A 24305-nucleotide genomic window follows, 5' to 3' on the forward strand; every position below is an offset into this window, starting at 1 on the left:
TGCAATGAAAATTATGACACTATCAATACTTTTGATCACAACACTGGATCGTGTCTAAGTTTCTTATAGATGCTATGAATAATTAAATCAAAATATCATGAAAACAACTTGTTTAAATCACGTCCCTTAACAATAAAATCTGCATCAAACTGCAATTCTCGAAATAACTTACACAGAAAAAATTTTTTTACTAAATGTGAAAATTGTGAAATGTTTGAAATGTCATAACTTTTTGTTTATTAGTTTTACCATCACCAAATTTTTATGGTAGATAGCTAATATAATGGACCGTTTTCCTAAAAAATTACGTTCGAAAAAAGATAGGGTTTTGAGATATTTGAGTTTGTGACAAAAATGATATTTTTAAAGGCAAAAAAATTTTTTTTACTGTGCACATTTTCTTAAGAATCACCATTTAGTTGTCTAACTTTGCTGAAAAAATCATAACAATCGAACATTCCGTTTTTGCTGTGCAGCTTTTTAAATATTTTTGAACCATTTTCACATACACCCTTTTGAAAAGTTAGTCGTGACTCAATATGAAGATTTGATATCGAAAAATGACGATTTAGATGAAATTGAAAAACTGTGCAGAGTTTCAAATATTTTCGAAATGGTCGCTCAGGATCGACTGACATGCCCCCGTGGAATGCCTCTGATGCGGAATTTCCTGGATTGGTTAACAGTAAAGTAGTTGGTTAACTGTGCACTGTTGTACTGTGCAGATATGAAGTTTCGAATAATCAACTGTATCCTCAACTGTACTTTTGACCAGAATCGTCGCCGGAGCGTATCACCAGCTTGTGCCAAATAAATTTCAATAAGACAATGTTGTGCATTGTAGGTACAACCAAATGTGGGTTGTAGTAATTCTGATTTCTGGATACGAATTAAAAATATCCCAAAGCACACATTTTATATAACTGAATATACAAAACCATAGTATGGTTTGAATGCATATTGCGATTTAATGATGTGCGCTGCATCAATAGATGCATCAGGCGTTTTTATGACAATTTCCGAAGAACACGAACGTCAATCCATCTCCATCCGCTGTCCCTATCTCCTAGTCTAGATATCACCCAAACCTGACCAATAAAGAAACTCCTGCTAACAGCAGCACCCCTCCGGACACGGGGTGACCTCTCCGGTCAGAGGACAACGTCTATTCTGCTTTCTTCCTGACTGACCAGCACAACTCGTCTGGAACGTCTAACACTTTGTCCCTACATTCTACTGATTTGGGTCGAAGCAGTCTCCCAGCTTCATTTTCGACCCCTCACGCCTCCACGCACTGGATCAGGGAAGTGTAAGATGATCTTCAAGGTAGGATACTATATCCGACATTCTGTGGCGATCGGCATCTTTCGCGGTTTCTATTTGACCAGCTATGTACATATGAATGCTGTATTCGGTAACTTGTAGTGATATTTTGTTTTCATTTTGTCATCGTTAAACAAAGTAACGCACCTTTTGTCATTTCTTTTATTTAAGTAGAATATCCGGTATAAGCATAAAAATCTAAAATATATTATCAAAAATATTAGGGAAATATTATTCGTTTTTCTCACTTACATAAATATTAAAGCGCTTTTAACTCAAAATGGTTGATACTTTAAAAAGTTGGCCTCTAGAAAAACATACGCGGAATTTTTCAGCTGAAATTTTCAGCTCAGAAGCCTCCGTTTGAAAAAATCGATGGTATTTCGATCGCTCGGCACCGTTGCTTCATGCTGCTCCACTTCCTCCTGGTAGCGAAGTCGCGTCGGAGTGTCCTCTGGTCCCCACTCGGGCAGTGGTCGGAAAGATTTTTTCAGTGAACCCCACCACGAATCAATCGTTTTCGAGCTGGTCCGCGTAGTAGCGTACAAAGCCCATCCAGGCAGTTGCAGAACGGCCACAATGTAGATGAACCAACCAAGAACTGTAAGTGAAAATAGATAATGTGAATTACCGGTTCATACTACACGGCTAAGGTTGCATTAGTACCATTATATCCAATAGGAACTACGAATGCTTTATAGTCTATGAAGCTCAATAACAGAATAACCACCGTTGCCAGAGGCGCTACTACTCCCCAGCATATCCTCCAAAACAGGCTGGTGTTGATGCCAAGCATAAATTTAATATCTCTGCAAATGCGATCCACCCCGTAGATCCAAGCCAGTGTTGCCAGTTCCAACACAGCGAACGTTAGCGTAACATACTTCGCCCCATAATAATCCAAAACATCCAGCAAGTCCAATCCACCGGGCGTTAAGTAAACGGTACCGAACGAAAACCCAGCCACGGCCACCGCCGACACAACCTGCCAGTTCTTCAGCTCCGGACACTGATCCTTGATCGCCGTCACGATGCTGGTCGTCACGCCCAGATTGCTGCCCAGCCCGACGATGAACAGCATCAGGAAGAACAGGGCGGAGAAAAGCTGTGGCAGCCAGTCGAACTTGGCGATCGCATCCGGATAGGTCATGAACGTCAGTCCGGCGCCACTTTTGACCACCGCCTGGATGTCCTGCTGCTCGGTGACGTACGCCAGATTCCCGATGACGCCGAACACGATGCACCCGGCCACTATGGACGTGAAGGTATCGAGCCAGGAAATGATTATGGCGTCTCTGGGAAAATAAAGTGGAAAAAGATAAAAATAAGTGGATCTTGAGTGTAGGGCAATTTGTCAAACGGCAGTTACACCGAATGGAAATCCGTAATTGCGGTTAGTTTTGCTCATCCGGACGAAATGAAGGGTAATTTGGTCGGACATCATTGGCAGATAAACTGCTAATTAGCGACTTTATGGTTGCGTGAACTAATATTTGTTTTCCAGTTGTGAGAATGTCTCATCTCTTATTCAATACAACATTGAGGTAGGTGAGATTCATTAAAAAATATATACACCATACAATGGAGCATTATCGGCAGTACGGGTAATTGAAAATGATTATTGCTTGGAAATAGTAAACTAAGTTTTTCCCTTCGCAATAGTATGGATAAACTTTTTATAATGTATCTCTGGAATGGGTCGCCCTTATATTTGTATATGTCACATAGAGTTGGAAGATTTTTAAATTAAATCAAAACTCTCGCAAAGAAAATTAAGAAATAGATCGTTGCGTTTTGTATTTTTCTATCAGAATAGTTTTCATTTCATGATAAGAAAAACATTAAAATCGCTTTAGATAGACGGTTTTTTGTTTCTATAAATATTATTTCTGAGAATTTCCCGTGAAGATTTGATTTTTTTTTTCAAACAAATACAATCCTTTTACATTAGTTTTGATGCCAATTTATAGGAAAATTAAAAAATGTCTATGTATGTGAGGAACAACACTCACAAAAAACTTCGCATTATATTCATGAGTTTTCACATGGATTTTTGCAATGGATTCCATGGTTTCGACACATATATTCCATGCGCCCACATGCATTTCATGAGTGTTCACACATACTATCCATGTGGGTCATAGTATTCATGTGTGAATTTGTATGCAAATAAGTATGTGCCGACACATGATATGCATATTTCAAAATACATGGATTTTTGCCATAAAGTATGTGTCGATTTTCCTGAGTGAATTGTTTTCATATTTTCATACTTACTTGTATACATTGTTTGAGAAGTTGTTGAACGACGAATAAGCAATAATCCCGCCGAAGCATACCGAAAGCGAGAAAAAACATTGTGTGACGGCTTCATACCACACCTGAAACGAGCGATGAAACTTGGTTTCACTGTTTGCCTACCTTCAGGCTGCCCATTTTACTTGAGCGTCATTTTCATCGCAATCTGAAGAACATAGAATGCGCGCATTACATACCGTGACATTCAACAGTTGATCCCACTGTGGCTTTAGGAAAAACACGATGCCATCAAAGGCTCCGTCTAGGGTACACGCGTGAACCAACAGGATCAGTATGATAACGTAGGGAAAGATGGCAAGAAAGTAGGACGCCTTCCCTGTGCTCTTTATTCCTTTTATTAGAATGGTGGCAACGCACAACCACGCGAAGAGCAGACACAGCACAAGTTTCCAATCTGGCAGTCCAAGACCCTCGAAGAGGGACCCGTTTTGATGCATCACTGAATTCCTAGAAAAAAGCAACAACATTAGCATTCAAAGAAAGCAAAGTATTCCATCAAACACCTACTGGAAATAGAGTTCTGCAGAAGCCTTCGGTTTAATGGATGAGTTAGATACGATTTGACCAATAAAATCGGAATCCACACAATTGGGCCATGACGGATCGCATTTGGCCCAAGGCAGTACGGCGCTGAATGACGCCACCAGATAACGGAAGGTGATCGCCAGTATCGGCGTGTAGTACGTCATGACTATGAACATGGCAATAGATTGACCAACTCCAATGCCTACGAAAAGATCAAAACATTTAACGTATATTTCATCACAAGGAAACAGATTTAACTCATTACCTCTCATGGCTGGACTGAGATCGTATATTTTGACAACGCCACGGCTCGAAAACTGCCCCATCACCATCTCCAAATAGTAGATTGGTCGTCCCACGAGGAACAACACCACGATGTAGGGGATCAAGAAGGCTCCGCCACCGTTTTTAAGTGCTGTGTAAGGAAACTTCCATACATTACCGAAGCCTACCGAGTATGCAATACAGGACAACATGAACTCCACGTCCTTCCCCCATTTATCACGAACCGGTGATGGTTTTCTGGCGACCGTTCCGTTGTCTACCGCAACATTTGATGCGTTGTTGCTGTGCACCTGTGCGACGCGAAGTAAAAAAAATAATTTTGTAAGAGATTTACACAAAAGTGTAGATTCAAGATAAAACGCATTTGTTATCACTACTTGTAAGGCATATTTTACGACAGCACAATAATTATTAGCTTCAGACGACCAGTATTTACTTATCATTGTTTGAAAGGTGTATTTTACATTAGTACAAAATACCATATGCACTTGTGCCATGATACCTACATACACTAATTCCATGATTGAAGAAAAAGTGGACGTCATCAAGAGTCCTTCAAACAACCTTGATTTATCCACGAAGAGGTAATATTGCCTTTTTCGTACATTATTAAAATAGTGTAACCCCGTTTAACGCAAATCTAAAAATGTTAATTTCCTAAAATGTGTTTGCAAAATTGTTTACACTTAAACACACACATACAGACAAGTTTTGGCGACCAAGATCTGCTGTAGTATCCGATAATCCGTTGAACACATCGATGAACGAAAAGATATTGATGGAATAAGCCGTTTAAATGACTTTATCTCTGCTCCGTCTGCCACTATCCTTAAGGAAGTTCCTATCTCCTTCATCGTATAGTCGTAGTGGAAGAATGTGACCTCGAACCGTGTATTGTAGCGTCAAATAGTTTATACAGTGTTATCTGTTTAGAAGTTAATTAAATACATGTGAAAGAAAACGTTTGAGTTAGGGGCTGTCCATAAACCACGTAGACTCTTGAGGGGGAGGGAGGGGTTTCGAAAAAGTCTACGATAGTCTACGATTTTATTTTTTTTCAAGCGATTTATACAGCAGCTTTGTGCGAAGTTCACTTGTTTGATTTTTTAGGATGTTCCGGTTTTTTTTGCAAGACTTTACCGATATAATCTCTTGCATTTCTGCTTTAAAAATAATGAATTTTACTTAAGTAAAAGTCTGCTACGGCTTAAAACTATCATAGATTTCACCAGGAAATTCTTCTGTGTTGAGCAGGAAAAATCGCCAAAGTGATTCTATAAAAACTTTCGATTTTTCAAAATCTTCACTTGGATTTTACTGCAAGATTCTACTAGAATTTCGTTTGATTTTCGGCAGGAACTTCTTTGCAAACTATGGGAATTATGTCGAACTTCAACGGATTATTTTTTGAATTTACAAAAGAAGCATTTTGGAATATCCAAGAAAAAGTCTATGGAATGCCCAAAAGATTCTCTTTGGAACTTGTAAAGGAATTCTTCAAAATTTCCGCGAGAAAACCTACAGAATATTCACTGGAGATTTTCTCGGAAGTCCTCGAAATTTTTTGCTTAATTTCGGAAATTCTTCGGAATTTTCGCGAGGAATTCTTTGCAAATATAAGCAAAATTATTCGAAATGCCCGTGGAAATTCTCCTTCGTAAATTTCTTCGGCAGTTCTAATGTAAATTCTGGGGAATTATCGATGGAAAAATTTCGAAATTTCTAAATAAATTGTTGAGGACGACGGATGACGAGAAATTATTTGAATTTCCCACCAAAAACAGTTTGAGTTTCCACAAAAAAAATATTTGCAATTTTTGTAAAAAAGTCTTTCTAATTTTCATGAAAATTTATTCGATTTTTTTACGAGAATTTCACAAAAAGTTCAACTGAAAATTCTCCATAATTTCCACCGTAAATTATTCAGAACATATTTTTTGGAATGAACATATGTTTTATTTAAATTTCGTTAAGAAATTGCTCCAAATTTGCAATTTCCACCGTAAATTATTCAGAACATATTTTTTGGAATAAACATATGATTTATTTAAATTTCGTCAAGAAATTGCTCCAAATTTGCAAGAGAAATAAAAAAATATCGTGGGAACCATTCTGAATTTCCACGGGAAATATTTCGGAATGTCCGTTTAAACTAAAAATTACCTCGGGAAATAATTCTAAATTTTCACGGAAAATTACTCGGGTTTTTTAACGGAGAACTTTTGGAATTTAGAAGAAAAATCTTGGGATTTCAACAGATGATTATTCAGCGGGATATTTTTATTTATTTATTTATTTATTTCGTCAACCGACGTAGACTAGTACATATACAATATACATATTTTTCTTTATTTTCCTAATGCTATAAATACGGTATTATAGTGTATAAAAATAAAATAGTTTGGTTAAGTAGTGTTTAATTTTGCGATTTAATGTAAATTTAGATGTGTAGGTTTCGAATTGTGACAAAATATTTTTTTAGGTTCTGCCGAGACATTGTAAAGTCAATAGTTTCGCAGTGTTGATTATATATGGCCATCATCTGATTGAGAGGTCCGAATTTTGCATAATTTGTACGGCAGTGATTAATTAAAAATGTATGTCGATGACGCAGTTGTCGAGATGGTAAGTAGACATTTAATTTTGATAAAATGTTTGTTGAATCAATACGCTGCGAAACTATATCGTTAATAAATGAAACCATTGCAGTTTCACGACGCTCTTTCAAAGATTGAATGTTTATAAGCTTGCAGCGTGCCTCATATGATGGAAGTGGGAATGTTGTCCAACCTAATTTACGAAGAGCAAATAATAGGAATTGTTTTTTGTACTGATTCTAATCTTTCTTCGTGTGCTATTGAAAATGGAGACCATACAATGCTGCAATATTCCAGTATCGACCTTACATAAGCAATATATAATGTTTTAATTGTGTATGGGTCATGAAAGTTATAGCAGAAACGTTTTATAAAACCCATCATATTATTTGCTTTATGAATAATGGTGTTGTAATGGTCGATGAATGTTAGTTTGGAGTCTAAGATAATTCCTAAATCCCTAACTCTATCGCATTTCTCTACAACCTGGTTTCCTAATGTAATTGAGAGATTTGATGCTGTTCTTTCTCTGCTGAATGATATAAGGTTACATTTTTTTACATTCAGTTGCAATAGGCTTTTATAGCACCATTCGTAGAATGTGCATATTTCGTTCTGGAATATGTTGAGGTCATTTTTATTCCCTATTTCCAAAAAGAGCCCATGTCATCTGCATCGATTAAAACTTTAAGTTTGTCAAGAATGAAGTAAATGTCGTTTACATATATCATGAATCATAGAGGCCCCAAATGAGAGCCCTGGGGGACACCGGGGAAGTGGCTTGAATGGGGTTTGATCTGTTGTTGTTAAATTTTATAATCAATTGGCGATCAGTTTAGTTGGATTCAAGCCATTTGAGTAGTCCTGGCTCAATTCCAGTTTTTTTCAATTTGAATAGAAGCATGGGTATATCTATGCGATCAAATGCTTTACTGAAGTCAGTATAAAGAGCTTCTACATGGTTTCCTTTATCCATTGCATTCAGGGTATAGTCAACAAATTCAAGAAGATTAGTTGAACTTGAACGCCCTTTACAGAAGCCATGCTGTGCGTCTGTTATTCGGTTTTTTTACTTGTTTGAATAATTTTTCGTTTACTATGGCCTCAAAAAGTTTTGGAATGCAAGAGATAATGGCTATTCCACGATAATTACGTATGTCTGATTTTTTTCCAGATTTGAAAATGGGTATCAAAAATGAGTTTTTCCATATATTTGGGAATTTTCCTGATTCTAGTGACATATTAAATAGCCAAAATAATGGAGTGGTTAGTTCCACTGCTAGGGTTTTTATAAATATAGGAGGGATTCCATCAGGACTAGGACCTTTCGAAGCATCTAAATTACGTAGGGCCTGCAAAATGTCATGGACATGAAATTGATTCACTCCAATATCATTTGAAAAGTCTGGAAAAAATGCAAAATAGTCGCGGTCACGATCATTTTCAGAAAATGTAGAATAGGTTTCCTGGAAAAATGTAATTTTTCCAAAGTTTTTATGTAATTAAAGAAGTTCTTTGGACAGGACTTTATTTCGCTCTCAGTTTTTGAATTGTAATCTTCCAATGCGTTACTGATAGTGTAATTCAATTGATCGCATACGTCCAAGTAATATACTAAATTTTCATTACTGTTATGACTTTTGTAAATTTTGTGTGCTTTTTGCTTGCGATTTCTTAAATTCTTTATTTGCCGGTTATACCAAATTGGGTCTTTATTATTGTTATGACGTCGTTTTCGTTTTAGTGCAGTTTCTTGCGAGATTGTGTCAGATAATAATCTGTAAAAGTGTTAACAGATGCTTCGACATTTTCTTCATTTCTTAAAACTATTTTCCAGTTTACACTACTTAACCTACCTCGAATATTTTCATAGTTCGCTAAATTGTATTCAAAGACATCCTCATACTCACAATCGTTGGGTCTTTGTTGTTCATGGATGGATAACGAGTATTCGATTGCAGTGTGGAACGCTTCATTTTTCCACAATGGATTGATAGATTCTGTTACACAGAAATCTTCATAGATATTTGTCAGCAAGAGGTCCAAATAGCAATTTTGATTGTTTTTTATGTGATTAATTTGGTTCAATCCTAAACTTGCAGACTTGTTAAAAATTAATTGCAAAGTTCCGTTATCCCCAACGACTGGCAGTAGGATACATTCGTTTTCTGAGTCTAGAATAAAGTCAGCATTGCGTTGGTTGAAGTCCCCATAGATGTGCACTTTAACCTCCAATGGATGTTCTGATAGTATTTGTTCAGCGCACTCAAAAAAAGATTCATAGTTGTTCTTACAAGCATGATTAGGTGGGAAATATACCGATGCGAATATATGCATTTCTCCAGCTATATGGGTTTTTACCCAGACATGCTCAAATTCATTGAATTTATTTGTTGTGATGATTTCTGAATTAAAGTTTGCTGAAATAGCTATTAGAACACCACCACCGGACTTTTTTTCTGAGACGTTAGAAAACTCCTGTCATCTCTAAATACATTAAAGTTACTTCCAAAAATTTCTTCACTCCTAACGCTTTCATCCCAGCTTGTTTCAGTTGCCAGAATAATCGAAAAGGATGAGCTTAATAAATTTTTAAATATATCCTTCATTTTGGCTGGGCTTTTCATTCGATTGAAATTCTGACAATAAATTAGAACTTCAGTCGAATTCTGTTTCTGCGAAGAAGTTTTTGGAAGTATGACGGTCGACGAAATATTTACCTCTTCTGATGTTTCATGAAGCGTGTTATCTTCACTTGTTAATGTTACTTCCGGAGAGTGCGTAATTGCATGGAATTTTCAAGAAAAGCATCGCAATTATCACGGAGAGTTCTTTGGAGTACATATTTCAATTAATTGGGAAATTTCCACGCAAAACTTATTGGAATGTAAACTTGACATTCTCGAAATTTTTCTAAATTCTGAAAATTCACGATTTTCACAATTTTGAACCGGCGTTGAGAATTATAGGTCATATGCGTGACAGATTTTATCAGTGCGCCGATGCAAACATGTCGGCGATGGTGGTGCACACCTCTAGGAGGCATTGAATTGAACAGTAATTAAATTAATTGGCTTTGAGATTTGGTTTCAGGAGTTATGGACAGAGGATTAAATTTGATTTCGTTTCAATTTGATTTTTGTTTTGTTGGATTTTGTTCAGTGTGATTTTGTTAAGTTTGAAATTCGAATTTTGTTGTAATATTTACATGGAAATGGAATTGAATAGCTGAATTGCCTAAAACGTGGTTGATTTCCATATTTTTCTTATCACAAATGATGTTTTGTAAAATTTGGTAAAGTCTACGTAGACATCATGGGGGGGGAGGGGTTTACGAAAGTCTACTAGGGGGGTTGGGGGGGTTTGAAAAAGTGAAATTTCGGTCTACGTGGTTTGTGGACAGCCCCTTAGAGATGGGATCTTCAAAACTCCTTCTGCACACACGTATAGATCATCGCCGAGCATGTCGTACACTGATGTCTTAAACGTTTCCAACGATTCTGCAGCAAAATTCCTGCCTTGGCATCCAGTCAACAAAATACTAAATACCAAACGATGTACGCCATAAGAAATCACAAGAACGGAAGTCTCCTATCCGCTTCCGGCCCTGCGACTGAGTCTGAATGTCTCGCTTGAAAGTATTTCGGTTTTTAGCTCGTCTATGTACTTGTTAACAACTGCATCCAAACAATAACATTTGTTCAACATTCCTGCCACTTCATTCAGTCATTTCCAAAATCAGTCTTCTCCCGAAACGCAACACCTCCACTTGACTCAAGAGTCAAGGAAGGCCACGAACCAGTCGAGCCCATTAGCGACCAGCATACGTTCGGTACTGCGATTGAGATCGGATAAGAAATCTTTCGTATTCTTGCTATCGGCAAGTACAGCCATCGAAGGTCCATTTCATCGCTTAAAAGTTTCTCGGCTTTCAGCATATCGAACCCATCGATTTGGCCATCCACTAGGACGCACCACAACTGCTGCCTGCATTCAGGAAGCTCTCCATCAACTCAACATAGTCTAACCATATTGCTGCCAGCGTCTAACAATCTTCCCAGTCCTGTGTTTGGGACAGGAAACGACAGCTTGGTACATCTGATAGTGCTTTGCTTGCCAGTGCATCTGCCCACCTACCAGCATCATCGCCATCACAATCTACTATGGGAACGTTGGTGGAATGTACGGGCCAGCCGACTTAGCCGTTATTGATCATTGCACTATGGTCCAGGATACAGATTTACGCGGAAAGATGAATTTTACGCCAAAACTATATTTTTTAGAAAAAACTGTTGTTCTACAAAATTGTTCGAAATAGTAAGGCCATCATTATGGTGTAACCAAAAAATAGGGTGGCCCATCATATAAGAAAAAATTAGAAAATATTTTTTTACTTTTTGGAATATTGACATGTTATGTTCTACAAAGTTGTAGCGCAGCTTATTCCAATCAATTTTGCTAAAAAAACTTTTTCTGTAGCTCTTAAGTTGGCTTCTGAAGACTTTCGGGGCTTTCCAAAACGCGTGTTTTGCTATAAGAATATCGTCTGTATCTTCTTCCAATGTCGAGTTATATCAATTTATTTGAAAAAACATGATTTTAGTAAAATTAGTAAAACTTGAGATAAAAAAATAACATATCCCCAATTTTTTGACATAATAAGGAATATGAATTTCTCTTTCAAATGCCGTGTAAACATATTTTTTTGGTCTGCCCTAACCGGAGATATCAACTTATGAAAAAAATGTAATTTTGATAGAAAAACGATTATAACTTTTGATTGGTAGCAGATATTGAGCATATTCACCCATCAAAAGTTGCATTTTTTTGAGCTCTAAAAGTCACCTGAAGACGACTTTTTCGAGAAATCCAAAACAAAAAAAGTAAATCAAAAATACTGTTTTTGTGAGGTACACCCTAATCCAATTAGGTAAAATTACTCCAAATCAGCCAACTTAAGAGCTACAGAAAAAGTTTTTTTAGCAAAATTGATTGGAATAAGGTGCGCTACAACTTTGTAGAACATAACATGTCAATATTCCAAAAAATAAAAAAATATTTTCTATTTTTTTTATATGGTGGGCCACTCTATTTTTTGGTTGCAATTCATAATGATGGCTTTCATTATTTCGAAAGATTTTTGTAGAACAACAGTTTTTTTCTAAAAATATAGTTTTGGCGTAAAATGCATCTTTCCGCGTAAATCTGTATCCTGGACCATAGTGCATTGTTACGATATAATCATTTTGACTGAGATCTGGATGGATTTTAGAACTATCTCAAGCTACGTTTTTGGGCATAATTACAAAATATTTCGCTGTGACCGCAAATTGAACAACAGACTTTAAGACTGTGTTGAGGCACCGGTGGCGTCAGACAGACGTTAACCACTACAAGCGCACAAATGATTGCAACTGCTTGTAGTAGGTATTTGAAGAAAAGATATTTTAGTTACTAGATAAAGATGGTTTTTTATTTACTTTTTTTGTTTTGGATTTCTCGAAAAAGTCGTCTTCAGGTGACTTTTAGAGCTCAAAAAAATGCAACTTTTGATGGGTGAATATGCTCAATATCTGCTACATATCAAAAGTTATAATCGTTTTTCTGTCAAAATTACATTTTTTTCATAAGTTGATATCTCCGGTTAGGGCAGACCAAAAAAATATGTTTACACGGCATTTGAAAGAGAAATTCATATTCCTTATTATGTCAAAAAATTGGGGATATGTTATTTTTTTATCTCAAGTTTTACTAATTTTACTAAAATCATGTTTTTTTAAATAAATTGATATAACTCGACATTGGAAGAAGATACAGACGATATTCTTATAGCAAAACACGCGTTTTGGAAAGCCCCAAAAGTCTTCAGAAGGTGACATCCGTGAAAAATAAAAAATAAAATGAGCAGAACATAAATATTGTTTTTTGAGGGACACCCTAATTCTGGTAAGCAAAATTACTCTAAACAAGTGAGCTTAAGAGCTACATAAAAAGTTTATATAGCAAAGTTGATTGGAAAAAGCTGCGCTACAACTTTGTAGAACATTTTATGTCTATATTCCGCAAAATAAAAAAAATAAATATCTTACATTTTTATAAAATGGCCCACCCTATTTTTCGGTAACTCTATAATAAGGGCCAGAGTATCCAGAACAACTTTGTAGAACAATTTTTTTTTCTTAAAAGTATGCTTTAGGCCGAAAATGCATCTTTTCTCGAAAATCTTGCAATACGATGATAATGATAAAACTTATAAAAAGTGTTAAAGCTGTAGATTTTTTATTTTTCATTTCTCACAAATCTCACCTTCTGAAGACTTTTGGGGCTTTCCAAAACGCGTGTTTTGCTATAAGAATATCGTCTGTATCTTCTTCCATTGTCGAGTTATATCAATTTATTTAAAAAAAAACATGATTTTAGTAAAATCGGTAAAATTTGAGATAAAAAAATTACATATTTTCAATTTTTTGACATAGTAAGAAATATGAATTTCTCTTTCAAATGCCGTGTAAACATATTTCTTGGTCTACCCTAACCGAAGATATCAACTTATGAAAAAAATGTAATTTTGACAGAAAAACTATTATAACTTTTGATCTGTAGAAGATATTGAGCATATTTACCCATCAAAAGATGCATTTTTTTGAGCTCTAAATGTCACTTGAAGACGTCTTTTTCGAGAAATCCAAAACAAAAAAAGTAAATCAAAAATACTGTTTTTGTGAGGTACACCCTAATCCAATTAGGTAAAATTTCTCCAAATCAGCCAACTTAAGAGCTACAGAAAAAGTTTTTTTAGCAAAATGAATTGGGATAAGCTGCGCTACAACTTTGTAGAACATAATATGTCAATATTCCAAAAAATAAAAAAATATTTTTTAATTTTTTTTTATATGGTGGGCCTATTTTTTGGTTGCACCATAATGATGGCCTTACTATTTCGAACGATTTTGTAGAACAACAGTTTTTTCTAAAAAATATAGTTTTGGCGTAAAGTGCATCTTTCCGCGTGAATCTGGATCCTGGACCATAGTGCATTGTTACGATATAATCATTTTGACTGAGATCTGGATGGATTTTAGAACTATCTCAAGCTACGTTTTTGGGCATAGTTAAAAACTATATTTCGCTGCGACCGCAATTTGAACAGCAGACTGTAAGTGACTGTGTTGAAGCAGACGTTATCCACTACAAGCGCACAAATGATTGCAACTGCTTGTAGTAGGTATTTGAAAAAAAGATATTTTAGTTACTAGATAAAGATGGTCGCTTCGGTTCCCTTTGTTCTGCTGTTCGGAACATGTTGGGTACCAAGCAGTCAAATCGTATGGATTTTCCTTCTTTGACATTTAGCTCCCCTATCCTCGCCAGCAAAAGATGTTCCGGACAGCGACGACAGCGACAATCTTTATCTGGAACTAAAATATCTTTTATTTGAAGGCAAGGGGGAAAGAAAAATATAAACATTGAAAAATTGCGAGATGTTTGAACTCGATAAAAATTGTGAGTTGAAATTTACGATGGAAGAAACTACTGAGCTGAAGGGGAGAAATAAAACATATTGAAGTTTATTGTAGCGCGGGAAACTATCCATGTAAGAGAATATCAAATTTCATGAAAAATACGTATAGATAAAATAATAATAATTACAATTTTAAGCTGTTGTAAAACTGACTGCTGCAAAAAGTTGATCCCGACGATCCGAATATCCTCAAAAAATGGATAAACATCAGACGGAAAATGGATCTAAACTCAACGTGGATCTGACGGCATACAGCTGTGCGATTTCTTCCCGTTCGGATCACGACGAGAGCAACATGGTGTTCTGCGAGGGCTGCACTGTATGGCCACACTTCACTCACACGACGTAGGGGCAGAGGTTAAGCATGACGAAGATTGGCGATGCTTTTCGTGCCAGGATAAGTATCCGAAAAATGATGCGATTTCCTTTGACGACATCATTGATGGAGCTGCGGAGGACAACGCTGGTTAGACTCAAACCATCTCCAATGGCGAAGAAGTTGGTGTGGCAATAAAGAAGATGAAGAAGGATAAGAAGCATCTAAAGAGAAGGATGGAGCAACGGCTCTAAGTTGGGAGACGAGGCCTACCGAACTCCGTCTACAGGCAAGTACACAGCACCACGGAACAATTCGCTCTCTGATCCGTTTCTCGTCCTCAGTCATGCGTTCAGCCAACCTTACTTGGAAATTTCAAGTCAGACATCGGGACGCAATCTTGCCGCTAGCTCTGAGGAAGCCTCTATCCCTCTCAGCGCAGTCCAGCCCTTCCTGCCAGCGACCAATAGCCGTCCCGGTCCTGCGTCTGAATTGGGAGATGAGCTCTTCCGAACTCCATCGTCAGGCGAGTACAACGAGCGTGCAATCGTTACTCTACCTGATAGTGTTTCGATTTGCAGTGCTCCATCATCCGAGTACCCGAATTCCGATCTCAACATATACTACCAACATGTTGGAGGGATGAATATTCGTATTGAAGACTATCATTTAGCTGCTCTGGACCAATGCTACGACATCATCGTGCTTGTTGAGACATGGCTAGATTATAGAACGCTTTCTGGTTACGTTTTCGGGGACGGTTACGAGGTATTCCGATGTGACCGCAACTCAAACAATAGCGCGAAAGCTATAGGAGGAGGAGTGCTTGTCGCTTTTAGTACGAGACTAACGGCGAAATCCATCGTGGATGACGCTTGGAATTCCGTCGAGCATCCATTTTGGTATCCATCGCACTCAAAAACCGTCACCTGTTACTCTCTGCTGCCTATATTCCTCCAGACCGTACTAGAGATCTTCAACTCTTAGACGCACATTGCCGGTCAGTTAGTACTGTGTCGAGCAACGCGGCCCCTTGTGACGAAATTGTGATATTGAAGGACTTCAACCTTCCGGGCGTCGCTTGGATTCCGGTTCATAGTGGTTACCTCTGTCCAGATCATGCACTCTGCACTTTTCATCCTGGAGCCATCACGTTTATCGACAGCTATAGTTCTGCAGATATGTTCCAGATCAACAACGTGACTAATGACAACAATCGCATTTTGGATCTTTGCTTTGTTAACGGCTTCGACAATGCCCCTTTCATTTCAACTGCACCCGCACCATTAGTAAAGCTCGTTCCACATCATCCCGCATTAGTTACCGCAGTCAAGAATTATGGTTTTCTCGAATTCTCCATCACTTCATCGGCAGCTCGTAAGATTTTCGGGAGGTAAACCATCGTAGTATAGAAGCTGTGTTGTCTAATTTGGATTGGGAGCATATTCTGGATTCAGACGACGTCAATCTCGCTGCACAAACTTTCTTACACGTCTTGGCTTATGTTATAGATTGGCATTTCCCGAAGAAAATTGTTCGCGATGGCTCCCGCGTTCCTTGGATGACAAATGAATTACTTTTGCCAAAAAGAATGAAAAAGGCCGCACTCAAAAGATTTACCAAATATCGTACACTCCCGCTGAAACAACACTATGTCCGGCTCAACTACGAATACAAACGCTTGAGTAAGACCTCTTATCACCGATACGAGCAGGGAATTCAATCTAGGCTCGGATCACATCCAAAATCCTTTTGGAATTACGTAAAGAGCAACGCAAGGAGAAAGGATTGCCTTCCTCTATGGTATTGGACGACGTATCGGCCTCGACGCAACAAGATATCTGTAGCATGTTCTATGCTAAGTTTACCAGCGTTTTCTCAAATGAAGAGCTGCCGATCACATCTCACTTGCCGCAGAGAATGTTCCGGTCACAAATCAGCCGCTAAGCAGCGTGGATGTTTCAGACACGACGATTTCCAATGCCGCAACCAGATTGAAATCCTCATTCCATCCAGGCCCCGATGGGATTCCGTCCACCTTCCTCATTACTCAAGAAACACAGATCGTTTCCATGCTTTCTCCACTTCGATGCATTTTCCAGCTAATTTGAGTTGGTTGTCATGGATCCAATGCCATTGTAAGCAGTACCTGAGCGATGATCAATATGGGTTCATTGTCGGTCGATCCACCACGACAAATCTACTGTGCCTAACTTCATATGTTACCGACAGCTTACTAGAACGAGCTCAAACCCTTTCCGGTTACTAAGCTACGAGAGCCGCTGTAGCCTGATCAACCTTGACACTTTGCAAGTTAGAAGGAACGTCACCATAGCATTGACCATTTCTGACGTCGTACAAGGCAGGGTTGATTCAACCTGAACGCTCGTCCGAGAGCTCTTCGTAACTATGCAATATTGAGGCCAAGACACCATCGAACGAATTACGGTCAGGAAGGAGCTTTAGGCGGTTTGCGGTGGATATTCAATCGAGTTTCCCAAGTGTTCGATTTCCATTTGTCCCGAAAGGTTCTCCGGCGTAAATTTCATTGTTTTTTTTTTTTAATAATAACCTTGTTAGCTATATTAATGTGCGTTGCCATGGACTTGACTCTCTGTATGCTCTTATTATGACTATTGTATTATATTATATTTCATCCATAACATCATTGGGGCAGCTTACAACAGGCCTGTTGATGTATAATAATAAATTAATAAGCGGCTGGCGTTGGCCAAGGCCAAAATGGAGCTCGAAAACGAGAAGATAAAGATGAAGTGAACAATAGAGAAGCAGATTATAGAAATGAAGATTGCTTCGAAAGCAGCTTTCCAGAAGAAGAAGAAGAAGAATTTGAAGAAGTAAATGCTGAATGATCAGCTGAATAAACTCAGCGTCAAAGAAGCGCAAACGGGAAAGGAGATCCAAGAGCTGGAGTGGCAGAAAGAAGCGAAAACGGTGACATCAAAAGGAAAGGCCACAAAAGCGATGGGGATCGAACATCCATCGAAAGGACCAGTGAATTCCACTCCGATAGCTATTCCGTAATCAAGCACGTTTGCGACTGGAGCGAAGAAGATCGTTGAACTGAAGCAGTTAGCGATCACGGTGGTGAAGTCCTGTGCAAGTGTGACCAACCGAACCGAAAGGGACGAAGAGAGCTCACAAGAAAAGGAATCGACTGGATTCAGGGAATCGGAAGAAGAGCATCACGAAGAAGAAGAAGAAGAGGGCGAAAGAATAAGAAGAAGTTTCCGTGAAAAGAATTAAGCGTAACCGGTCGCAAGAAGAAGTAACGCCCACGGAAGTTCAACTATCGGCTGATCAGTTTCATCCTCGAATGCTGCCCAATTTCACCGGCTGGCCAGATGAGCACAATCACAATCATAAGTAGTTTCAATACGACGATAAAAGCGTGCAGGGTTTCAAATCTGGAGAACCTGGCATGACTGCAGGAGAGCTTGCGAAGCCCTGCTAGAGAGACGGTGTGTACTCGGATTCTGTTGCCGCTAGGAGTACCGCAAATCATCGACACATTGCAAATGCTGTACGGGCGGCCGGAGGAGCTGCTAAACAGTAAACACATTGCTAGTGAAAGTGCGAAAGCCAGATCCATCAAAAGCGGACCGGTTAGAGCCGTTCATCTGTTTCGGGATGGTAGTTCCGCAGTTATGCGACCATCCCGAAGCGACACAGCTCAACGAACATCTAACCCTTTGCTGATCCACGAGCTGGTCGAAAAGTTGCCTCAACTGAATTCGCCCGTAATCGTCCTGTAAAGGCCAGAGGAGGAAAGCAGAAGGCATACGAGAGCAACATACATGCACACGCTGAAGACTCTTGACACAAGAAATATGTGTCCAGTTTGTCAATGTACGGATCATCGGCTGCGGAATTGCAACGAGTTCCGGAAAATGAGCATTTCTCAACGGCTGGAAGTGGTGGATCGATTTGAGCTGTGCTCTGCTTGAAAGGCCATGGGGAAAGTAGGTGCAATGCGAACATCCGGTGTATAGTGAAGAGGTGTCAATGACCCGGCGAGCACAACACAATGCTCCATTGTGTGCAACGACCACAACAGAAGTATGCATACGCCTATCATCTTCTGGATAGTTCCAGTGACGTTGAACTATGGGGGAAGGTCAGTCACTACCATGGCCTTCAAGGTAGCTCGTTCTCGTTCATCGAGGGCTCCATCGCAAGTCATCTGAAAGCCAACGGGAAACCACACCCACTCCGTGTGACCTAGACGGCAGGATGAGTAAGTTGGAGAGAGATTCGGTGATGTGCAGGCTGAGAATATCCGTCGTCGGATCAAAGAAGGAGTTACCGATCAGGAACTCCGCGAACTAGCGGTGCGGTATAGTCACCTACGGAACCTTCCACTAGTGGAGTACTCGAGAGAATCGCCAAAGATCCTGATAGGTTTGAAACACCTACATCTTTTGGAGCCGACAGCATCCTTATCCAAATTTGGTTGGACGGTATATAGTCCGCAGGAATGAGGAAGTGTAAGAACAGCGTACGTTGGTCATCATTTGTGCGTCGGTATATCCAATCAGCAGCTGTACGACCTACTGAAGTCGCACTACATGCTTGAAGAGGCTGGGGTTACAGTAGAGGTACTTTCGGAATCGACGAGCTCTAGAGAGCACAACTAGCCGAATATAAGAGACCGGAAAGCTGTGGAGGGAAGACAATCCGACGTTTCCAGATAGTTACCCGATGGCGGCGCGCCGTATGAAGACCAGTAATGGTAAAAACTCAACTCTCATCCACGATTCAAATCAAGCGCGAGGCAAACCTCACCCGACTCATGGCCCAGAGCAGAGGCGCATCCACGATTCGAGTCGTGGGTAGGACAAATAGGAAAGCATTAGCATTAAGCGATTCGCACAAATTCGTGGTTGTTACAAGCCTAGACTGTTGCATGAGAGTAGCATCTCTTCCATCCGTTACCACAGAAGCACCCTCCAACAGTCGATATTTGTCCTGGCCATGTGTTTGCGAATGTTTTAGGGGAAAGAATAGACACCCAGTGAATGAAGGTACAGAGAACTCTATGACTCTTCACAGGCACCACCCTTCATGATTGTATGCCATTTGCCAGAAAACCATTTGCCAGAATCAATTTGCCAGAATGATTTTTGCCAGAAATCCATTTGCCAGAATGGACCATATGCCAGAAAGCCATTCCCCAGAATAGACCATTTGCCAGAATGTAATTTGCCAGAATGTACCATTCCCCAGAAATAGTAAAACTGGAAATTCCAATTATTATTGATGGCTAAAGAATAGAAAAAAATATATAAAGAAGGTAATTTTGCATTATTTGGTGGATTTGGCATTATTCAATAATGAAGGGATTTGCGGTATAACTAATTTTCATAAAAGGGATTATTTAACATATTAGACAATTTTCAGAAAGATGGATACTAATTATCAAAAAAAACCTTGTTTGTCTAATACCACACAAACTGTTTACGAATGGATATCATATTTCTTCGTCTCATTCCAGACGCAGACTTCATTTCAAAATTAAATCATATCTACAATTTGATAATATGATTTTAAATCATACTAGACGCCATTTGCTTTCATTGAAGAAGTTATATATACAAGTCTAGGCAAAATGTCTATTTCTAAAGAAGAAATCATATCCACAATTGACATATTCAAACACGGACATGGGCAACCTACGTTCAAAGAAGGGATAACATCCTCTTCTTCATTGGCATTACATCCCCACTGGGACATAGTCGCCTCGCTGCTTAGTGTTCATTTAGTACTTCCACAGTTATGAACCGTGAGGTTTCTAAGTCAAGTTACCATTTTTGCATTCGTATATTATGAGGCTAACACTAATACTTTTATGCTCAGGGAAGTCCAGACAATTTCCAAACCGAAAATTGCCTAGACCGGCACCGGGAATCGCACCCAGTCACCCTCAGCATGGTCTTGCTTTATAGCCGCGCGTCTTATCGCTAGGCTAAGGAGGACACCAGGATAACATCTATCTTTGCCTTAATCGGAGCAAGCACCTTTTTTTAAGAAATGGATCATATTCACCATTGCTTCATTTCTGACAAACGCCTATTCTCAAAGAAGGGATCACATCCACTTTTGCTTTAATTTGGACAAGCGCATACTTTTAAAGAAGGAATCACATCCACCATTGCTTTATTTGAGGCAAAGGCCTACTTTCAAAGAAGGGACCACATCCACCATTGCCTTGATCCGAGCAAGCGCCTTCTTTTAAAGAATGAATTACATGCACAATTACCCTTATCCGGAAAAGCGCCTTATTTTGAAGAAGTGATCATATCCACCATTGTTTTAATCCTGGCAATCGCCAGCTAGAAGGGTTCACATCAACCGATGCCTTAATCCCGGTAAGAGCCTGCTTTTAAAGAAGGGATCACATCCACCATTGCCATAATCCGGGCAAGCACCTACTTTTAAAGAAGGAATTACATCAACCATTGCGTTAATCCGGGCAAGCGCCTATTTTTAAAGAAGAGATCACACCCACTGTAGGCGCTCAATGAAAGAAGGGATTTCCGAGTTTTTAATCGTTTAATCGACCGATAAAAACTTCATTTAGTTCTTTCAGGTTTTATTTCCAGGAAATTCTTACGTTAAAGTATCGGTTACGAGTTCTACTTTCATTAATCTTTTACTGCCTGGTTCGGTCCAAACCGTTGTTTGGTTACAGGAGGATTAAGAATTAGATAGAAACAATCTTGTGAAGTTAACCTATGCTAATAGTTCACCGAAACTGCTGAACTTAATAAACTTCATGGGCATCAAATTAGCTCAATTTAGGGTATTATATCGTAATTTAAGTAATAATGAACTTCTTTAGTAATTATGCAATTCCGTTTTATATTTCATTTCACTTCTAACAGCCTTCTTCACCTCGCATGTCCGTTGGCGTTGACATTGATGTCTATTGATGTATAGGCGTGTTGCAAGGCACATCCTATTGTGCTAGTAAGTGAGGCGCGCCGACCAAGGGGTCGTCACACCCACTATTTCCTTAATCCGGGCAAACACCTATTTTAAAGAAAGGATCACATCCGCCATTTTTTATTTAATCCAGGCAAGCTGCTATACTTATGTCTTATGTACAGATTAGGTATTTTCAATTCTATTATCGACCGGGGCGGTGTTTTATTCCTCAGTAGAAAACAACTATACAACAACAACAAAGCAAATTATATAAAATGTCTCTTATGCCAAATGACCGTCTCTTTTAACTCTGTTCATAGTTATGCCTAAAATTCATGGCGTTAAGAATTATTGCGCATACTGGGCAAACGCGCACATGACAAATGGGTGACGACCAATTCTGGGAAACGGTGCATTCTGGCGAATGACTTTCTGGGGAATGGTGTATTCTGGCAAACGACTTTCTGGGGAATGGTCCATTCTGGCAAATTGATTCTGGCAAAAGGCCTTCTGGCAAATGACTTTCTGGCGAATGTCATACAACCCCCTTCATAGGAACCACTGTTAGTGCGGAAGGTATATTTAACAGTAGGAATCGTTCGAAACTCGGAACATTCGAAGAACTAAGACATACATAATAGGAATGGGATGAGCCTGCGATCGAACCCATGACTTCCTGCTTATAGGCAGAATCGGTAGTCACTAGAGCACCGAGCTTGTTTTTGATTTGGGCAACAGATCTGATGTTGAGAAATCGATGCACGTTCTACCTTACACTACCACTGATAGCATAACCGTTCCGTTTTTTTTTTCGATTTTCATGATACATATTGCTTTTCCAAAAAATACTAAGGCCATCCAAGAAGCAAGACAAACATCTAGTTATCTCTTATATATAAAAATGAAATGGTCTTTGTTCGTATCCGCATAACTCGAAAACGACTGGATGAATATTTTCATTTCTTAAGCAGAAACATTCGTTATAGTTTCCGACGGGTTTATATGATATTTCCTATAGATAGTAGAATCTATAGATGAGCGAAAGCATGGCTGAGTCGATTTTTTTGCCCGTGCACACGCGCATATGACGTCACAGCCCTTAACGTTTCCATTGAAATCGTGACGTCATGCTCGTTTGGAGACACGTTTGACAGTTCGTTTGGAGACAGAGGATTTATCTTCGCTCATCTATATATTCCACTATCTATAATATTTCCTAATGTGAAAATTACGAGTAAAGTTGAGCAAATCGTGAAAAACTAAAATTGTGATTCCTATGCGAACTTTGCAAGGGCAGTTCGGAACGCATATTCTCGCCTACTATGCAGGACAACGTCTGTCAGGTCGACTAGTTTTTATGATAATAATAGAAAATCTTTACAAGATTTCAGTAGAAATCACGGTTCACAGAAATTGGTATAAATCATTAACGGTTTCTAACTGCTAGGATTAAAATAACTTTCAGACATGGTTATAGATCTAGCGATTTAAAGCAAATTGTCAAGAAATCGCATGATTGTCAAATAATCCCTTAGGAAGCTCATTATCCTTTAAGGTCCAGATATCAAGCGAGATTTAGGAAGTTTTTGGTCTCAGATTTCAATTTATCTTTTGAGGTTTGTATATAACTTTTTTTCGTGGGCATCTAATACTTCGTTTAAACTTGCTTTATTTGTCATAACTTCTAATAATTGTAATTAATCAGAGTTTTTGGAAAAGCTTCAGACCAATGATGTTTTCGATCATTTATTAAACTGGGTTCGATCAATTAGGACTTTGTCAATAACTTTACATGTTATTGTTATTGTTACAGAATACTGCTTCCGGAAAAAGTTGTATACAAACCTCAAAAGATAAATCGAAATCTGAGACCAAAAACTTCCTAAATTATGTTATTGTTACATGTCTTTATGGTAGATTTCTTGTGCGAAGGTTTTGCTACAACTTTGCCTAATCGTTCTAATAGTTACAGTGTAGACTGGCCCAGCTTAGTATGGGGCTATAAGTAAAACTATACAAAAGTTCAATTAATCATCGTACAATCTTCTGTGAAATACATACCAACTACCCTTTTTGCAATTCTGAGCTCAATCGAGCAATCAGAACCGATTTAAAGATCGAATGAGTAACAGAGGTGTATTTTCCTATATATTTTGACTGAAATCCCCATACAAACTTCAAATCAAATGTGCCAGCTTATGCAACAACCGATTAAGCTGAAATTTTGAGAGATTGATTTTCTCACCAAAAGACACAATCCTGGGGGGGGGGGGGGGGGGGCCCCGTGGAAATTAACAACTTTTTGTTTTCTGGGCCAGTCTATTACAGTAGCTTAGGCTAAATGATTGGAATTTTGGTATCGATTAGTTATAGCAACTTGCGTTTCAACACCTGCTATTCCTCATTTTCAATGAGAGATGTTACGCGATGCTTACCTATCTGCCCCTTTCAATGTCTATAGAAACGCGTA

General features: G+C 38.7%; 1 protein-coding gene across 1 annotated transcript in view; it reads right to left on the bottom strand.

Annotated features, from left to right (window-relative positions):
* Nucleotides 1-1485: 1485 nt before the first annotated feature.
* LOC134203393 (sodium-dependent nutrient amino acid transporter 1-like) overlaps nt 1486-24305 on the bottom strand; it is a 32965-nt gene continuing 10145 nt past the window's right edge. Inside the window, exons 2-7 of the mRNA XM_062678263.1 lie at nt 4433-4742; nt 4150-4369; nt 3819-4089; nt 3601-3704; nt 1990-2618; nt 1486-1924 (exon numbers count right to left, since the gene is read on the bottom strand). Of these exons, the coding sequence (XP_062534247.1) occupies nt 1668-1924; nt 1990-2618; nt 3601-3704; nt 3819-4089; nt 4150-4369; nt 4433-4742 (1791 nt within the window). The 3' untranslated portion in view covers nt 1486-1667. The remainder of the gene's footprint in view (nt 1925-1989; nt 2619-3600; nt 3705-3818; nt 4090-4149; nt 4370-4432; nt 4743-24305) is intronic.

This window comes from Armigeres subalbatus, unplaced genomic scaffold (assembly GCF_024139115.2).
Source record: "Armigeres subalbatus isolate Guangzhou_Male unplaced genomic scaffold, GZ_Asu_2 Contig1836, whole genome shotgun sequence".
NCBI classification, from domain to species: Eukaryota; Metazoa; Arthropoda; class Insecta; order Diptera; family Culicidae; genus Armigeres; species Armigeres subalbatus.